Source organism: Coregonus lavaretus (genome assembly GCF_964263955.1).
Source record: "Coregonus lavaretus genome assembly, contig: SUPER_35_unloc_2, whole genome shotgun sequence".
Classification (NCBI taxonomy): Eukaryota; Metazoa; Chordata; class Actinopteri; order Salmoniformes; family Salmonidae; genus Coregonus; species Coregonus lavaretus.
In genome coordinates, this window is record NW_028167180.1 from 2965477 (window position 1) to 2980522 (window position 15046).

Below are 15046 nucleotides of genomic sequence, written 5' to 3' on the forward strand. Positions count from 1 at the left end.
GACCTACGCTGACCGACGCCGGAGACCTACTCCCACTTATCAAACCGGGCAGCGAGTGTGGCTGTCTACCCGAGACCTGCGGTTCCGACGGAGCTGCAAGAAGCTCCAACCCAGGTACATTGGTCCCTTCAAGGTACAGAGACGTATTAACCCTGTCACCTACCGTCTGTTACTCCCTCGACACTACAGGATAAACCCTACGTTCCACGTCTCCCTGTTGAAACCTGTCCATTATAGCCCGATGTACCCACCAATCGCTCAACAACCTACTACACCACCTTTGGAGGATGAACAGGACACCACCTATACAGTCCACGAGATACTGGAGTCAAGACGGAGACGAGGGGGCATCGAATATCTCGTGGACTGGGAGGGATATGGACTGGAGGAACGGTCCTGGGTCCCTGCTAAGGACATACTAGACCCCGCTCTCAAGGCCACTTTCCACGCTGAACACCCAGATCATCCCGGACCCCGACCCAGAGGAAGACCACCCGGTAGAGGTAGAAGGCCGTCAGGAGCCGGCCCTGGGGAGGGGGATACTGTAAGGGATCGGGGGTTGGCTGGGTCTAGACAGAGTCTGACACTTCCCCGATCTACAGAGAGGGGGAGTCATCAGACTCGATCTGGTTCACCTGAGTTCTGAGCACACCTGTCCATAATTAGGGTAGGATATAAGGTGTGCTCAGAAGTTCAGTCGGTGCGAGGTATTGTTCCATTGTGACTTGCTAAGCGTTTTGTTCCGAGAGAGAGAGAGAGTTTGTTGTTTTTGATTACCCGTGTATCCGACCTGTGCCTTGTTGTTTGACTCCCCGAATTGCTTAATCCTCTGCTTGTATACCCCAGTGATTACCGTCTTCTGATCCTGTTTCTGTGCCCCGACTACGACTAAGCCCGCTCCCTTGGTACCTCTGCCTGGCCCGGTTTTGATCACAGCCCGCCCGACCACGATTAAGCTTTTCCCTTGTCTGTACTCAAATAAAGCATCGCTATTCTGCGATTGGATCTTACCACTCTGTCCGAGTATTCATTACAGAATACCTCGCCCTTACCATGGATCCAGCGGAATTACAGAGGCGATGGAAGATACAGGAGAAACGGATGGATGAACTCCTGCAGCTACTCAACGCTGGTGCAGCGGAAGGCACCATCCCGAGCACAGTCAGTCCTCGTCCTACACCTCCTCATGGACGAATCTACCCTTTGTCACAGCCGGAACGAGAATCAATGAGCAAGTATATTGATGAGGCACTACAGCAGGGGCCATTCGCCCATCTACGTCTCCCACCGCATCCAGTTTTTTCTTTGTTAAGAAAAAGGATGGCGGACTGCGTCCTTGTATAGACTATCGAGGTTTGAACGATATTACCATTAAAAATCGTTATCCCCTTCCTTTGATTCCAGCAGCCCTCGAGCAGGTGGGGCAGGCCTCCATCTACAGTAAACTGGACCTCAGGAGTGCGTACAATCTGGTGCGCATTAGAGAAGAGGATGAATGGAAGACCGCCTTCATCACCCATCGAGGACATTATGAATATTGTGTCATGCCCTATGGACTTACTAACGCGCCCTCTGTGTTCCAGGCATTCATGAATGACATTTTCAGGGACTTGATTGATCGCTTTGTCATAGTGTACATTGATGACATCCTAATCTACTCTAACTCTCTGAGTGAACATGTGTCCCATGTACGACAGGTTCTGGACCGACTCCGACAACACTCTCTGTTCGTGAAGGCCGAAAAGAGTGAATTCCATGTCACGACGAGTTCCTTCCTTGGGGCCATACTCACTCCCTACGGGGTAAAACTGGATGAATCCAAGGTGCAAGCTGTACGAGACTGGCCTCAACCCCAGACGGTGAAAGAGCTCCAGAGATTCTTAGGGTTTGCCAATTACTATAGACGGTTCGTGCTTAATTTCAGCACAACCGCAGCTCCCCTGTCGGCGATGACCAGCCACAAGGGTCGTGGTCTGAAATGGACGCAGGGGGCAGTGCAGGCTTTTGAGACATTGAAACAACGATTTACCACCGCTCCCATTTTATGTCAGCCGGATCCTACCTTGCTGTTCATCGTGGAGGTGGACGCCTCGGAGGTTGGAGTTGGAGCCATGCTATCACAGCGCCAAGGTGAGCCGCCCAAATCACGACCCTGTGCTTTTTTTTCTAAGAAGCTGAATCCGGCCGAGCAGAACTACGACGTGGGAAATCGTGAATTACTGGCGGTGAAATTAGCACTGGAGGAGTGGAGACATTGGCTGGAGGGAGCAGCTCATCCGTTCCAAGTGCTCACGGACCACCGCAATCTGGAGTATCTTCACAGTGCTAAACGACTGAACTCCCGACAGGCAAGGTGGTCCTTATTCTTCAACCATTTCCAATTCACTGTCTCTTATATTCCCGGGTCCAAGAATTGTAAGGCGGACGCGCTTTCCCGACGGTTCGAGCGCGCTGACAGACCGGTTGAACCAGAACCTATCCTCCCCATGAGTTGCCGTGCTGGTCCTGTGAGGTGGGCTATCGATGACACGATTCAGGAGAGCCTACAAGCGGAACCAGCCCCTCCAGGAAACCCCGGTGTCGAAGGTGTTTGTACCAGCTCCGCTTCGACCTCAACTGATGGAATGGTGCCACACGTCGCTAGGATCTGGTCATCCCGGAATCACTCGAACTACACGACTCATCAGTCGAAAATACTGGTGGGATTCCCTCGCAGATGACGTCAGAGACTACATATTATCCTGCCCAGTATGTGCTCAGTCCAAGGCGCCTCGAGCACTACCGGAGGGTAGGCTGATGCCATTGCCAACTCCTCAACGACCCTGGTCGCACATTGCTATGGACTTTGTTACCGACCTACCAGAATCAGAGGGCCATACTGTAATTCTCGTGGTCATCGATCGATTCTCCAAGATGTGTCGGTTAGTACCCATGACCCGTTTACCTAACGCCACTCAGATGGCGGAGACTATGTTTAACCAGATGTTCCGGCAGTTTGGTGTTCCGGAGGATATTGTTTCCGACCGGGGACCCCAGTTCGTATCCCGGATTTGGAAGGCCTTCTGCGAACGCTTGGGCATCTCCGTGAGCCTCACCTCCGGATATCATCCCCAGGCCAATGGGCAGACAGAACGGCTCAACCAGGAAATTGGGAAGTATCTACGGCAACAATGTTCGCGGCAGCCGCAAGAGTGGAGCCGATTCCTTCCTTGGGTAGAGTATGCTCAGAACTCACTCATTCACACCTCCCTACATCTAACGCCCTTTCAGTGTGTTCTAGGGTATCAACCACCCCTGTTCCCGTGGGATACCGCACCCGGGATGGTACCGGCGGTGGACGAGTGGTTCCGTCGGAGTGCGCAGGTCTCGGAGACGGCCCATCAACATCTCAGTCAAGCCTCACAACAGCAAAAGACCTACGCCGACCGACGCCGGAGACCTACTCCCACTTATCAAACCGGGCAGCGAGTGTGGCTGTCTACCCGAGACCTGCGGTTCCGACGGAGCTGCAAGAAGCTCCAACCCAGGTACATTGGTCCCTTCAAGGTACAGAGACGTATTAACCCTGTCACCTACCGTCTGTTACTCCCTCGACACTACAGGATAAACCCTACGTTCCACGTCTCCCTGTTGAAACCTGTCCATTATAGCCCGATGTACCCACCAATCGCTCAACAACCTACTACACCACCTTTGGAGGATGAACAGGACACCACCTATACAGTCCACGAGATACTGGAGTCAAGACGGAGACAAGGGGGCATCGAATATCTCGTGGACTGGGAGGGATATGGACCGGAGGAACGGTCCTGGGTCCCTGCTAAGGACATACTAGACCCCGCTCTCAAGGCCACTTTCCACGCTGAACACCCAGATCATCCCGGACCCCGACCCAGAGGAAGACCACCCGGTAGAGGTAGAAGGCCGTCAGGAGCCGGCCCTGGGGAGGGGGATACTGTAAGGGATCGGGGGTTGGCTGGGTCTAGACAGAGTCTGACACTTCCCCGATCTACAGAGAGGGGGAGTCATCAGACTCGATCTGGTTCACCTGAGTTCTGAGCACACCTGTCCATAATTAGGGTAGGATATAAGGTGTGCTCAGAAGTTCAGTCGGTGCGAGGTATTGTTCCATTGTGACTTGCTAAGCGTTTTGTTCCGAGAGAGAGAGTTTGTTGTTTTTGATTACCCGTGTATCCGACCTGTGCCTTGTTGTTTGACTCCCCGAATTGCTTAATCCTCTGCTTGTATACCCCAGTGATTACCGTCTTCTGATCCTGTGCCTGTGCCCCGACTACGACTGAGCCTGCTCCCTTGGTACCTCTGCCTGTCTCTGCCTGGCCCGGTTTTGACCACAGCCCGCCCGACCACGATTAAGCTATTCCCTTGTCTGTACTCAAATAAAGCATAGCTATTCTGCGATTGGATCTTACCACTCTGTCCGAGTATTCATTACACAAGACATCAGTCAGGAAGTTAACGCTTGGTTGCAAATTGGTCTTCCAAATGGACAATGACCCCAAGCATACTTCCAAAGTTGTGGCAAAATGGCTTAAGGACAACAAAGTCAAGGTATTGGAGTGGCCATCACAAAGCCCTTACCTCAATCCTATAGAAAATGTGTGGGCAGAACTGAAAAAGCGTGTGCGAGCAAGAAGGCCTACAAACCTGACTCATTTACACCAGCTCTGTCAGGAGGAATGGGCCAAAATTCACCTAACTTATTGTGGGAAACTCGTGGAAGGCTACCCGAAACGTTTGACCCAAGTTAAACAATTTAAAGGCAATGCTACCAAATACTAATTGAGTGTATGTAAACTTCTGACCAACTGGGAATATGATGAAAGTAATCAAATCTGAAATAAATAATTATATTATTCTGACATTTCACATTCTTAAAATTAAGTGGTGATCCTAACTGACCTAAGACAGGGAATTTTTACTAGGATTAAACATCAGGAATTGTGAAAAACTGAGTTTAAATGTATTTGGCTAAGGTGTATGTCAACTTCTGACTTCAACTGTATATCACGGTGTCAAGCCATATGAACTAACAGGTTATAGAGCAAACAACGCAATTATCACAACACGTAGGTTGTAATATGGCTTTTTTTCTGACTTCCCCAGTGATTTTACCCACGCACCAATACTGGTGTGATGACTAGTTGTGATTATTAAAGATAATTAAACTAGTAAACAAGTGGCCCAGATGCTGTTTTGTAGTTTTTCAAATGTGAAAAAGTGTGATGAGACGACTCAAGGAATCTATGACAGGTTCTCCAGGTCCAATATTATTTTAATACACCACGGTGGAAGGGTTGCACTTCAACAAACACCTTAAATGTCATGATCTACAGGTCTTTTATGTTGCCATCTCACACACAATAGGTGGGCCCAAAACCGCCCATACATGGGAAAGTTCCTCGGCCGTCACTACAACTGATAATTATAGAGTTGACAGATGAAAACTACTATGCCAAATATGATGTTTAACAGACAGATAACATGGTACTAAGAGCGCTGACATGCTACTTAAAAATACATAGTTCAATCTGCTGAACAACTCAGGTTTCAGAATGTCTTGGTCAGTGTATTCACTGGTCCAGAATGAGCAGGTAGAGGAATTTCTCTGTCAGCTTGGCTGCGGACGTTTTAAGCGTGGTTTCTGATTTCTGAACAGGAGTGAGGATTCCAATACAGTATAAACATTCTACTGATTCACAGAGTGCATGCATATAATATATAGAATATACTGGATACATACTGTATATTGGGTATATATTGGATTAGAATAATTGAGAATATATATAGGTTGAAATGTTGGTCTTCAAAACTATAGAACCAAGGACTACTTATTTTCTTCAACACACAACACTACCCTTATACACTTTGGCTCTTTCTCAGTCGTCTAAAAATCGCCCCTCTCCTTCACTGATCTGCCAATCAGTGCAGATTCAGGGGAGGAGACAAGGAGAGAAGGGATTTTTAAGCAATTGGTCTGTTTACATTTCCACAGATTACATACCAACACCACTATCTAGTGGTCAATTCTGTTTTTTTATTAACAGGGGCTGAACGTATCAAGCGTCTCAGAGCAAGAGCGCTAACTTAGGATATGTTTAGCCTTTTATATCACATTGAATAAGACTACATGGACAGGGTTTGCCTGGTCCTAGATCAGCACTTCATTCTTAGATACTTGATACTCACATTGTGTGCCTTTATTTGTCTACAGCTGATTAAAATGGTATAGCCTACAACAGATTCCAAGTGAATAATGATTTTCAATCAAATAATGTTTTGTTAAGTGTATTCATCATTTGCATTATTTCACAATATGTCTGTAAACTATGTGTTCAGTGCAGAAGTGCAGTGCAAAAAAATATAACAATATCAACTATTGGCTGAAAAGTAATTCCCTCAATCTCACATTATTATTATAAACTACAAAAATTAAATCATCAATAGCAAAAACTAAATCATCTTTAACAACAAAATGCATAAAATAAAAACAAAAAACAACTGTTTCCCACTGAACCATGCAGTCCCTTCTAAATCATTAAACTGTGATTAAGGCATATGAAACCATAGGTTAGATGGTAATTAAATGACAGAAATGTATTTTTCATAATTGAAACTAAATGAACAATGTCAGACTAGCTCCTTATGTACCTGTGTATTGTGTTTATTTATGGACATTATCATGTAAAACACTCTGAATCTGTTAGTTAACCTGTTGATGTTGATGTTCTCTTTTCTTATTTGTAGGATTTCTGAATTTGCTTACATCTACATCTATTAGAAAATGTTATTCCTTTCGCATCAAATTCAAAGTGTTAGCTATGTATTTCATTATGGAACATCAGATCTGTAAATTGCTAAGACGTCAAATATTTATGAATGCATATAGATTAAATATGTTTTTCCAAGCTGCATTTGTTCTTTTTCAAAATTGCATTGGGTATTGCCAGAACTGCACATTATTTAAAAAACTTTATTGAGACAACTGGCTCTACATATGTTGATTCTGTGATATGTAATTCCTGGTTGTTAAGTCTATGAAAAGTCAATCATGTTTTTGGTCAACAAGTCATTTTATAGTACTTCATTTCATGTTGAATGACATTTTTAAGCTTCTCATTGCATCATCAGGTGTTAATGCCTTCCAGTCCCCTGGGATATCAGCAGGACGTGCCTTTACTTCATCAACGATTCTCTTATGGAATGTGGCCATCACATACTTCCAGTAGTCTGACGCCTCCACACTGGCATCACCAGTTAGGGTCCAGTCAGGGTAATATGTCTGGTAGTCCTTGTAGGGGTGAAACTTTACTCCAGTCACAGCGTTGGAGAATGTTGCTTTGCAACTAACCACAAGAGATGAACAAATCTCAATTACTAATTTCTGTGAATAATTATTCCGATAACCACAGATACCTTGTGAACGGTGAATGGAGGAATGGTGTTTGTTGTGCTCTATCCCCCCTGCTTCACAAGGTACACCACAGAAGGGACATTGCTTCCCACAGCCAAACAGACTGGTGAACATCTCGTCGTGAGGCTTGAATGGAAGAGATCTGAGTCTCTCTTTGATGTTACCTCTCTTTTTGTACTCAGCTGCCAGTGACTGCTCAATTTCTCTCACAAACTCTGTGAGGTAGACAGCAAACTGTTCTGTATCTGCAGTGTTCAGAATCAAGATGGAATCCAGAGCATCCTTGAGGACCTAGTCCTGTAAAGCTGGCTGCAAACAGAGCTTTGTGAAGTCCTCAGCTTTCTTTTGGCACTGGTCTCGGTTATGAAATACATCACTGAACTCCATAAGGTACTTGTTCTTAGACTTTTCCAGACACTTCTTTGGGTCATTGACTTCAATGAAATCATCATGCATCTTCTGAAACTCTCTGGCTGCTCTGCCACAGATGTGTAGCTTCAGAGAAACTTCACATTCCTCACTGACTTTAACATTCTTGTGGCGTTGCAATGTTTCATCAATCCTGTTCAGCAGGTCTTTGATGTAAGTGTCATGATAATCAGACTTTCCTTTAACCTTTTCTTTTATAAACTCCTGACACTGTGTTATGATGTCATCATAGAAGTATTGTAGTTGTTTCCTGTGATGGTCGGGATCCCCGTGCTTTACTATGTTTTTAGTCTGCTGCCACCAACTCTCTGATTCCACAACAAAGGCTTTTCTCCCACAATCCACCAGTCTGGTTCCAACCAACATACTGTTGACATGACTGCTCCTTGTTGCCAGATTTGCCCTCAACATGAGAAAGGCATCTTGAGCAACATCTCGCTTAGGAAGTCCTTTGAAGTGTATCTCAGAAAGAGTTTTTCTCCACATGATTTCAAACTCTTTACTGAGTGCCTTATCTGAGAGATTAGATTTTTTCTGTCTACAATTCTGAAGCAAATCTAGTACCTTTTTCTCAATTGTACTTGCCTGAGAGCTCTTGATGTTGTTCAGTTCTGTCATTCCCTCTTTGATTTCAACAGCTCCTTGCAGTTTGTTCTTCACAGTGGTTTCTGTCTCTCGTCTCAGTGTTTTGGCACTGGACACAAAGTCCTCCTTGTATTTTTCCATCAGATTGACATGGCCATCTTCTTTTTCAAAGTATTTTACTAGATTGTCTTGGATTTCCTTTTCTCCAAATGTCAGCTTCTCAGATGCTTCTAACATTAAGTATTTTAGCACATCTCTTATGGACTTCTGGGGATATTGATCTGTCATGCCAATATTGGACATTTTAGTTTCAGCACCCACCATCCATTTATACATCTCTTTCTGGAAGGCCCATTCCCAACCATTGTACTCCGAGCATAATCTGGAGTATGCATCTGCAACCAAGCTGTTTCTGAAACTAAAGATGAATTTCTCAAATTTCACAGACTCCCACAAGCTTTGTGTCCACTTCAGGAAATGTGTTAAATCATCATTTCTCTGACAGGTTCTAAAATCTTTCATCAAGGTCTTCTTGAAGTCATACACAGCCTCACTATAGCCTGCATTGACTGGAGCCATAGGGGGAGTCCCATGCCAGAGTCCTGGGATGTAGCAGCTGCTTGTGTCTGGATCATACTTCATCACATCTGTGAACTTGGTGATATTCTCCTTCTTCTCCATTCTGGCTGCTGCCAGGGTCATTTCATCCAACTGTTCCAACAACTTCTTCCTGTCCCTCATGTTGTTGTCATGAGCAGACATGTCTGGCACATTCTGATGCACAAAATGACATACTGGCTTCTTCCCCACTTCCTTCATCCTGATAAAAGCATGAACAACAATCTGTAGAATGTCTTTCATCTCTGTGGAGTTCTCCATGGCGATGTTGATAATAGTGACATCACTGAGTCCTACCACCAGTGTGGCCAGTTCATTGTCATGTTCATAGCTATCATCTAGTTGAGCCAGCTCTGGTGTTTTCAACCCCTCTGTGTCAATGATCATGATGAAGTCACATTTCAGTTCCTCCTTGAGTTCTTTGTTGACTTTAATCAGTAGCATGAAGGCCCCTCTGGTGCATCTTCCACTGCTGACAGCAAACTGGACACCAAACATGGTGTTGAGGAGAGTGGACTTCCCTGTGCTTTGGACCCCTAAAACTGTCACAACCCGGATCTTGCTGTTAGAGTCCACAAGAGTATGAAGCTGAGTCAGTACAGCTGATATCCATTTCAGAGGGATATTTGATGCATCTCCATCCACAAGCTCAACGGGGGAGCCATCCAACAGCATCTGAGCACACAATCCAGGGAGATGCTCCATCTGTTTCCTTTGTAGGCTACTTTCAGGGAGGGAGCAGGCAGACTCATATAACTGGCCCAACTCACGCATGAAGTGTTCCAGACCTAAGGAACAGTCAGATAATTGCTTATCCAAATCTTTAATGTCGTCTATTTTCTCCGGAGAATGTTGGCAAATATCTTTGTACCGGTCCCGCAAAGCAGACAGGTTCTGCCGTGACAGATTGTCCAGATTTATCTGCATCCATTTGAGGAAATAGGATCGCTCAGCTCCTGAACTTGACAATCCTGAAATGAACTTTTCCATTGCATCTGACATATCACATTTATTTAGCTTCTTTCTCAACTCTTCCTCCATTTTTTTCAGAGAGCTCTTGTAGTGTTCAATGTCTTGATCCCCTGCTTTTCTCAGCCTACATCTCTCTTTCTCCAACTGGGAAAGCTCTTTCCAGATTTGGCCTTGTAAGGGTAGCTGTTCATATTTGAATTGAATTGTGTCTGTGATGTTCCTGGTGATTTCATCTACCATCATCCTGGCACTCTGACACTCACCGTCTTCATCAATCAGAATCCCAAACTGATGAGCCACGTCAGCCATGTTTGCAATTGTCAATCTGTTTTTACTTTTTTCGATGATGTCACCCACAGATGACTGCAGGGTTTTGACAAATTCTGCATCATTCTCCTTCTTTTTCACAATCACATTTGTTGGGTTGATACTGTGTTTTGTGATCATTTTCTTCAATGTGTCCACCTTGAATGTTTTTCTCTGAGAGTTGACAACCAGAAATAACTCTGCTTTTGTGCTTTTTCCTTCCAAAACCTTGAGATCTGCCTCGAAATCATCACTGAAAATGTAAACTGCAGCTGATGTTTGACACAGAAAGGAGAACTGTGTTTCAAGGGACCTGATGTCTCCTCTGAGATTGGCAACAGCCACAGGCTTAGTGAACATGTCTATGTTTCTGTTCCCACATGGAAAGTACCAGCTGATTTCAACCAGTCCATCTGAGATTTGCCGAGGGACATCGCCACATTCCATATCATGATGAACAAATGTATCATGGTACTGTTGAGGGTTACTAAGCAACTTGTTCAAAATCTGAGACTTGGACAAGCTACTCTCTCCTAGCCTAACAAAGGACACCATAGGAATATCAGAGATAACTATTCTCTCCTCCACGAAAGCATTTGTGGCTGTTTGGGAAGAGGGTCTAAACTTCTTCACTATGTCCCTCAGGGCCCACAGCATCAACGTGCTTTGTTTTTTGTCACAGTTTGGCAGCAAGAGAGGAACAGCAAACTGACACATGGACATTTTCTGGACCATCTCCTGCTGCAGGAAACCATCTGAGCACAGAAACAGGGCTGTAATCAGGTCCAGTGGATTAATGACATTGCTGGTGTCAGAGTCAGTGTCCAGGTTGTCTACTCCATAATATAGAACTTCCTGGTCAGTGGACATACATTTGACACTCCTAGCATTTACATTTGCCATCATTAATTTCTTAAGGAAGGCCCCTGGAAGTGACTGCATAGTGGTAAGTGGTTCATCTGCTGTAGTATTATCATTTATCTCAAGGACAGTACTTAACGTCAGCTTGTTTTCATAATGATCTTCTAGTCCAACCTTTGACAACAGCTCCATGAAACAAGATCCTGTTTAATAGAAATAAAAAAGCTGCCATGATTACAAATACCCTTTTCCACAGCGATTAGCAGAATAGTACACCAACAGGTGTTTTACACAGTATTTAGAGCAGGGATGGGCAACTTTAGGTGGGGGCCACAAAAAAATCACAACTCATCATGAGGGGTCACAGTTGCTCGCAGGTTGCCCATCCCTGATTTAGAGTAAAGTTCAGTAAAGTAAGCCGAGTCAGACCAATTCCTTGACACAATAAGTCACAGGAATTCTGGCATGTATTTAACACAGAATAAATTTAAGGGAGGTATAGTGAGATAAGATATGGTAAGGCAATTGCCATCTGATCCTCTGGTAAAATGTCTACTGCAATGCAAATGAGAGATCCAATCAATGGAAAATGGTAAGCTAAAGAGCAACAGTCAGAGCATTACTATAATTATTACACTATCCACCTTATACAGCCTGGCAACAAGAATGCATCCAATTTGTTACGGTTGTCTTCCAACTTCAGGCGCAATGACACTCAGCTGGTGATGTCGATAAATCTAAATGATTAAATAATGAGGTGTAAGGGAGATGGTATGAAGAGCTTTTAAACAGGAGACAATACCTTTGCTTGTTTCCCTGTTTTTTCCTGAAGAACCATCCTTCTCTGGTTTTGACTTATTGGCTTTTGGTAAAAGCTCTTGGACCTTTTCTGATTTCTGTCAAAAAAGTTAGATGTGTGTTAACTCATTTAAATTCAAGATGACATTGAATCTACAATTCCAGGTATTTTTTTAGAATAAAGCACTATAGTTTCCATGTAGTACTCTGGATGGGGTTTTGGGTAAATAATAGATCAAAACATTAATGATTTCACTAGATCCACACAGTTACAATGAACCCTTCATTGATATTCGTAGTGTATGTTCAAAATGTATATTTCACAAGTGACTGACTCGTTCTACACCATATACTACCATTCTGCCTAATATGTATTATAATATTATTTTCAGCATGTTAATCATTATAGGTATCAGCATGTCTTATCAATTACTATCATACCCTAATTATGAGTACCTTTTTAATCACGTCTGCTGTTTGACATTTACAATGATGGACATTCACTTGGTTCTTTCCATTCTCACGTGTGAATTCACTTGAATTGCATGAATTTGTTGCTTTTTATACATGGTGTGTTGTGCTTCCACAGATTGGCACGGACTAAATTACTGTGGGGAAAACGGTTGCCAATCCCTACCACCTCTTCACTCCCTGAACTAATTACAAAACATGCCCCAGAACTATTAAGAAAAGGGAACGTGAACTTGCCTTGGACAAGCCTCTCCACAAGGCATTTCTCCACGGAGGGACCTCTGCCTTGCTGCTTCTCCCCACTGCTAGCCTGCTGCTGCGGGGAAAAACACCATGACAACGCTTGCTACAGCACTACTAAAGGAAAGCATTTATTCCTAGCGTGTGAGTGAGGCTCCCATTGTTGATCAGTATACACACTACTAGTTTGAATTAAAGCCACAGCACAGCTGAAAAGCTACCCAACGCTACAACTCAGCCGGCACAGAGTGAGGGACCACCCTGCAGACGGCCAACGACTACCGAGAAAGAGAGGACTGGCAGAACACTCACAAAGGCACTATCTAAACAAAGGAATGTGCTTGTTCCGGTGTATGAGTGAGTCTCTACATCATTGATCAGTACAGCCTCTCATTGTGCTTTTTGTGTTCCCAATCCCTTCACAATTTTTTTTTAAAATCAGCATATGCCAGTACAAACATACAGTACTTAAAAAACAACAGTGATTTAAACTCAAATTAACTAAACTAACACTAAGAGATTGTCCTTTGTTTTTTCCTGAATTTGTAATAAATAACCTTTGTACTGACCTGTGTCTTAAGTTGTGTTCGCTGGGGGATCCTAGAATCTGTAGAGTCAAGACGCTGTTAGTGAATTCTACTTAGGTAACCAGATCAACATCTTGACATATATACAGTGCCTTCGGAAAGTATTCAGACCCCTTGACTTTTTCCACATTTTGTAAGGTTACAAGCCTTATTCTAAAATGGATTAAATTGTTTTTTCCCCTCATCAATCTACACACAATACCCCGTAATGACAAAGCGAAAACAAGTGTTTAGAAATTTTTGCACAGTTATTAAAAATAAAAAACAGAAATATCACATTTACATAAGTATTCAGACCCTTTACTCAGTACTTTGTTGAAGGACCTTTGGCAGCAATTACAGCCTTGAGTCTTCTTGGGTATGACGCTACAAGTTTGGCTCACTTGTATTTGGGGAGTTTCTCCCATTCTTCACTGCAGGTCCTGTCAAGCTCTGTCAAGCTGGATGCGCAGCGTTGCTGCACAGCTATTTTCAGGTCTCTCCAGAGATGTTCGATCGGGTTCAAGTCCGGGCTCTGGCTGGGCCACTCAAGGACATTCAGAAACTTGTCCCGAAGCCAGTCCTGTGTTGTCTTGGTTGTGTGCTTAAGGTCGTTTTCCTGTTGGAAGGTGATACTTCGCACCAGTCTGAGGTCCTCAGCGCTCTGCAGCAGGTTATCATCAAGGATCTCTCTGTACTTTGCTCCGTTCATCTTTCCCTCGATCCTGACTAGTCTCCCAGTCCCTGCCACTGAAAAAAAAAACACAGCATGATGCTGCCACCACCATGCTTCACAGTAGGGATGGTGCCAGGTTTCCTCCAGACGTGACGCTTGGAATTCAGGCAAAACGTTTAATCTTGGTTTCATCAGACTAGTGAATCTTGTTTCTCATGGTCTGAGAGTCTTTAGGTGCCTTTTGGCAAACTCCAAGAGGGCTGTCATGTGCATTTTACTGAGGCATGGCTTCTGTCTGGCCACTCTACCATAAAGGTCTGATTGATGGAGTGCTGCAGAGATGGTTGTTCTTCTGGAATGTTCTCGCAACTCCACGGAGGAACTCTAGAGCTCTGTCAGAGTGACCATCGGGTTTTTGGTAATCTCCCTGACCAAGGCCCTTCTCCCCTGATTGCTCAGTTTGGCCGGGATTCCAGCTCTAGGAAGAGTCTTGGTGGTTCCAAACTTCTTATGAAGGCCATTGTGTTCTTGGGGACCTTCAATGCTGCAGAAATATTTTGGTACCATTCCACAGATCTGTGCCTCGACACAATCCTCTCGGAGCTCTACAGACAATTCCTTCGACCACATGGCTTGGTTTTTGCTCTTACATGCACTGTCAACTGTTGGACCTTATGTAGATAGGTGTTTGCCTTTCCAAATCATGTCTAATCAATTGAATTTACCACAGGTGGACTCCAATGAAGTTGTAGAAACATCTCAAGGATGATCAATGGAAACAGGATGCACATGAGCTCAATTTCGTGTCTCATATTAAAGGGTCTGAATACTTATGTAAATAAGGTATTTCTGTTTTTTATTTTTTATAAATTTGCTAAAACATTTGTGATCTTTGTCATTATGGGGCATTGTGTGTAGATTGCTGAGGATTATTTATTTTTTTGTTCATTTGAGAATAAGGCTGTAACGTAGCAAAATGTGGAAAAAGTCAAGGGGTCTGAATACTTTCCGAAGGCACTGTAACTAGAAAACCATGCTGGAACTAACTTTTACATAACCTTAAACAGAGACATTGAGTTTTAAACTTGAAAT

General features: G+C 44.1%; 2 protein-coding genes across 2 annotated transcripts; both read right to left on the reverse strand.

The window, feature by feature from the left end:
- Positions 1 to 7102: 7102 nt before the first annotated feature.
- LOC311110222 (interferon-induced very large GTPase 1-like) lies at positions 7103 to 7723 on the reverse strand (the record flags this gene model as incomplete). The annotated part of the gene is made up of 1 exon (XM_084188760.1): positions 7103 to 7723. A coding segment is annotated over one exon (621 nt), but the record flags the coding sequence as incomplete, so codon positions are not given.
- On the reverse strand, positions 7718 to 11395 carry LOC311110142 (up-regulator of cell proliferation-like; the record flags this gene model as incomplete). The annotated part of the gene is made up of 1 exon (XM_084188702.1): positions 7718 to 11395. One exon carries the CDS (start codon positions 11393 to 11395, stop codon positions 7724 to 7726), a length of 3672 nt encoding a protein of 1223 aa, XP_084044828.1. The 3' UTR covers positions 7718 to 7723.
- Between the last annotated feature and the right edge of the window lie 3651 nt (positions 11396 to 15046).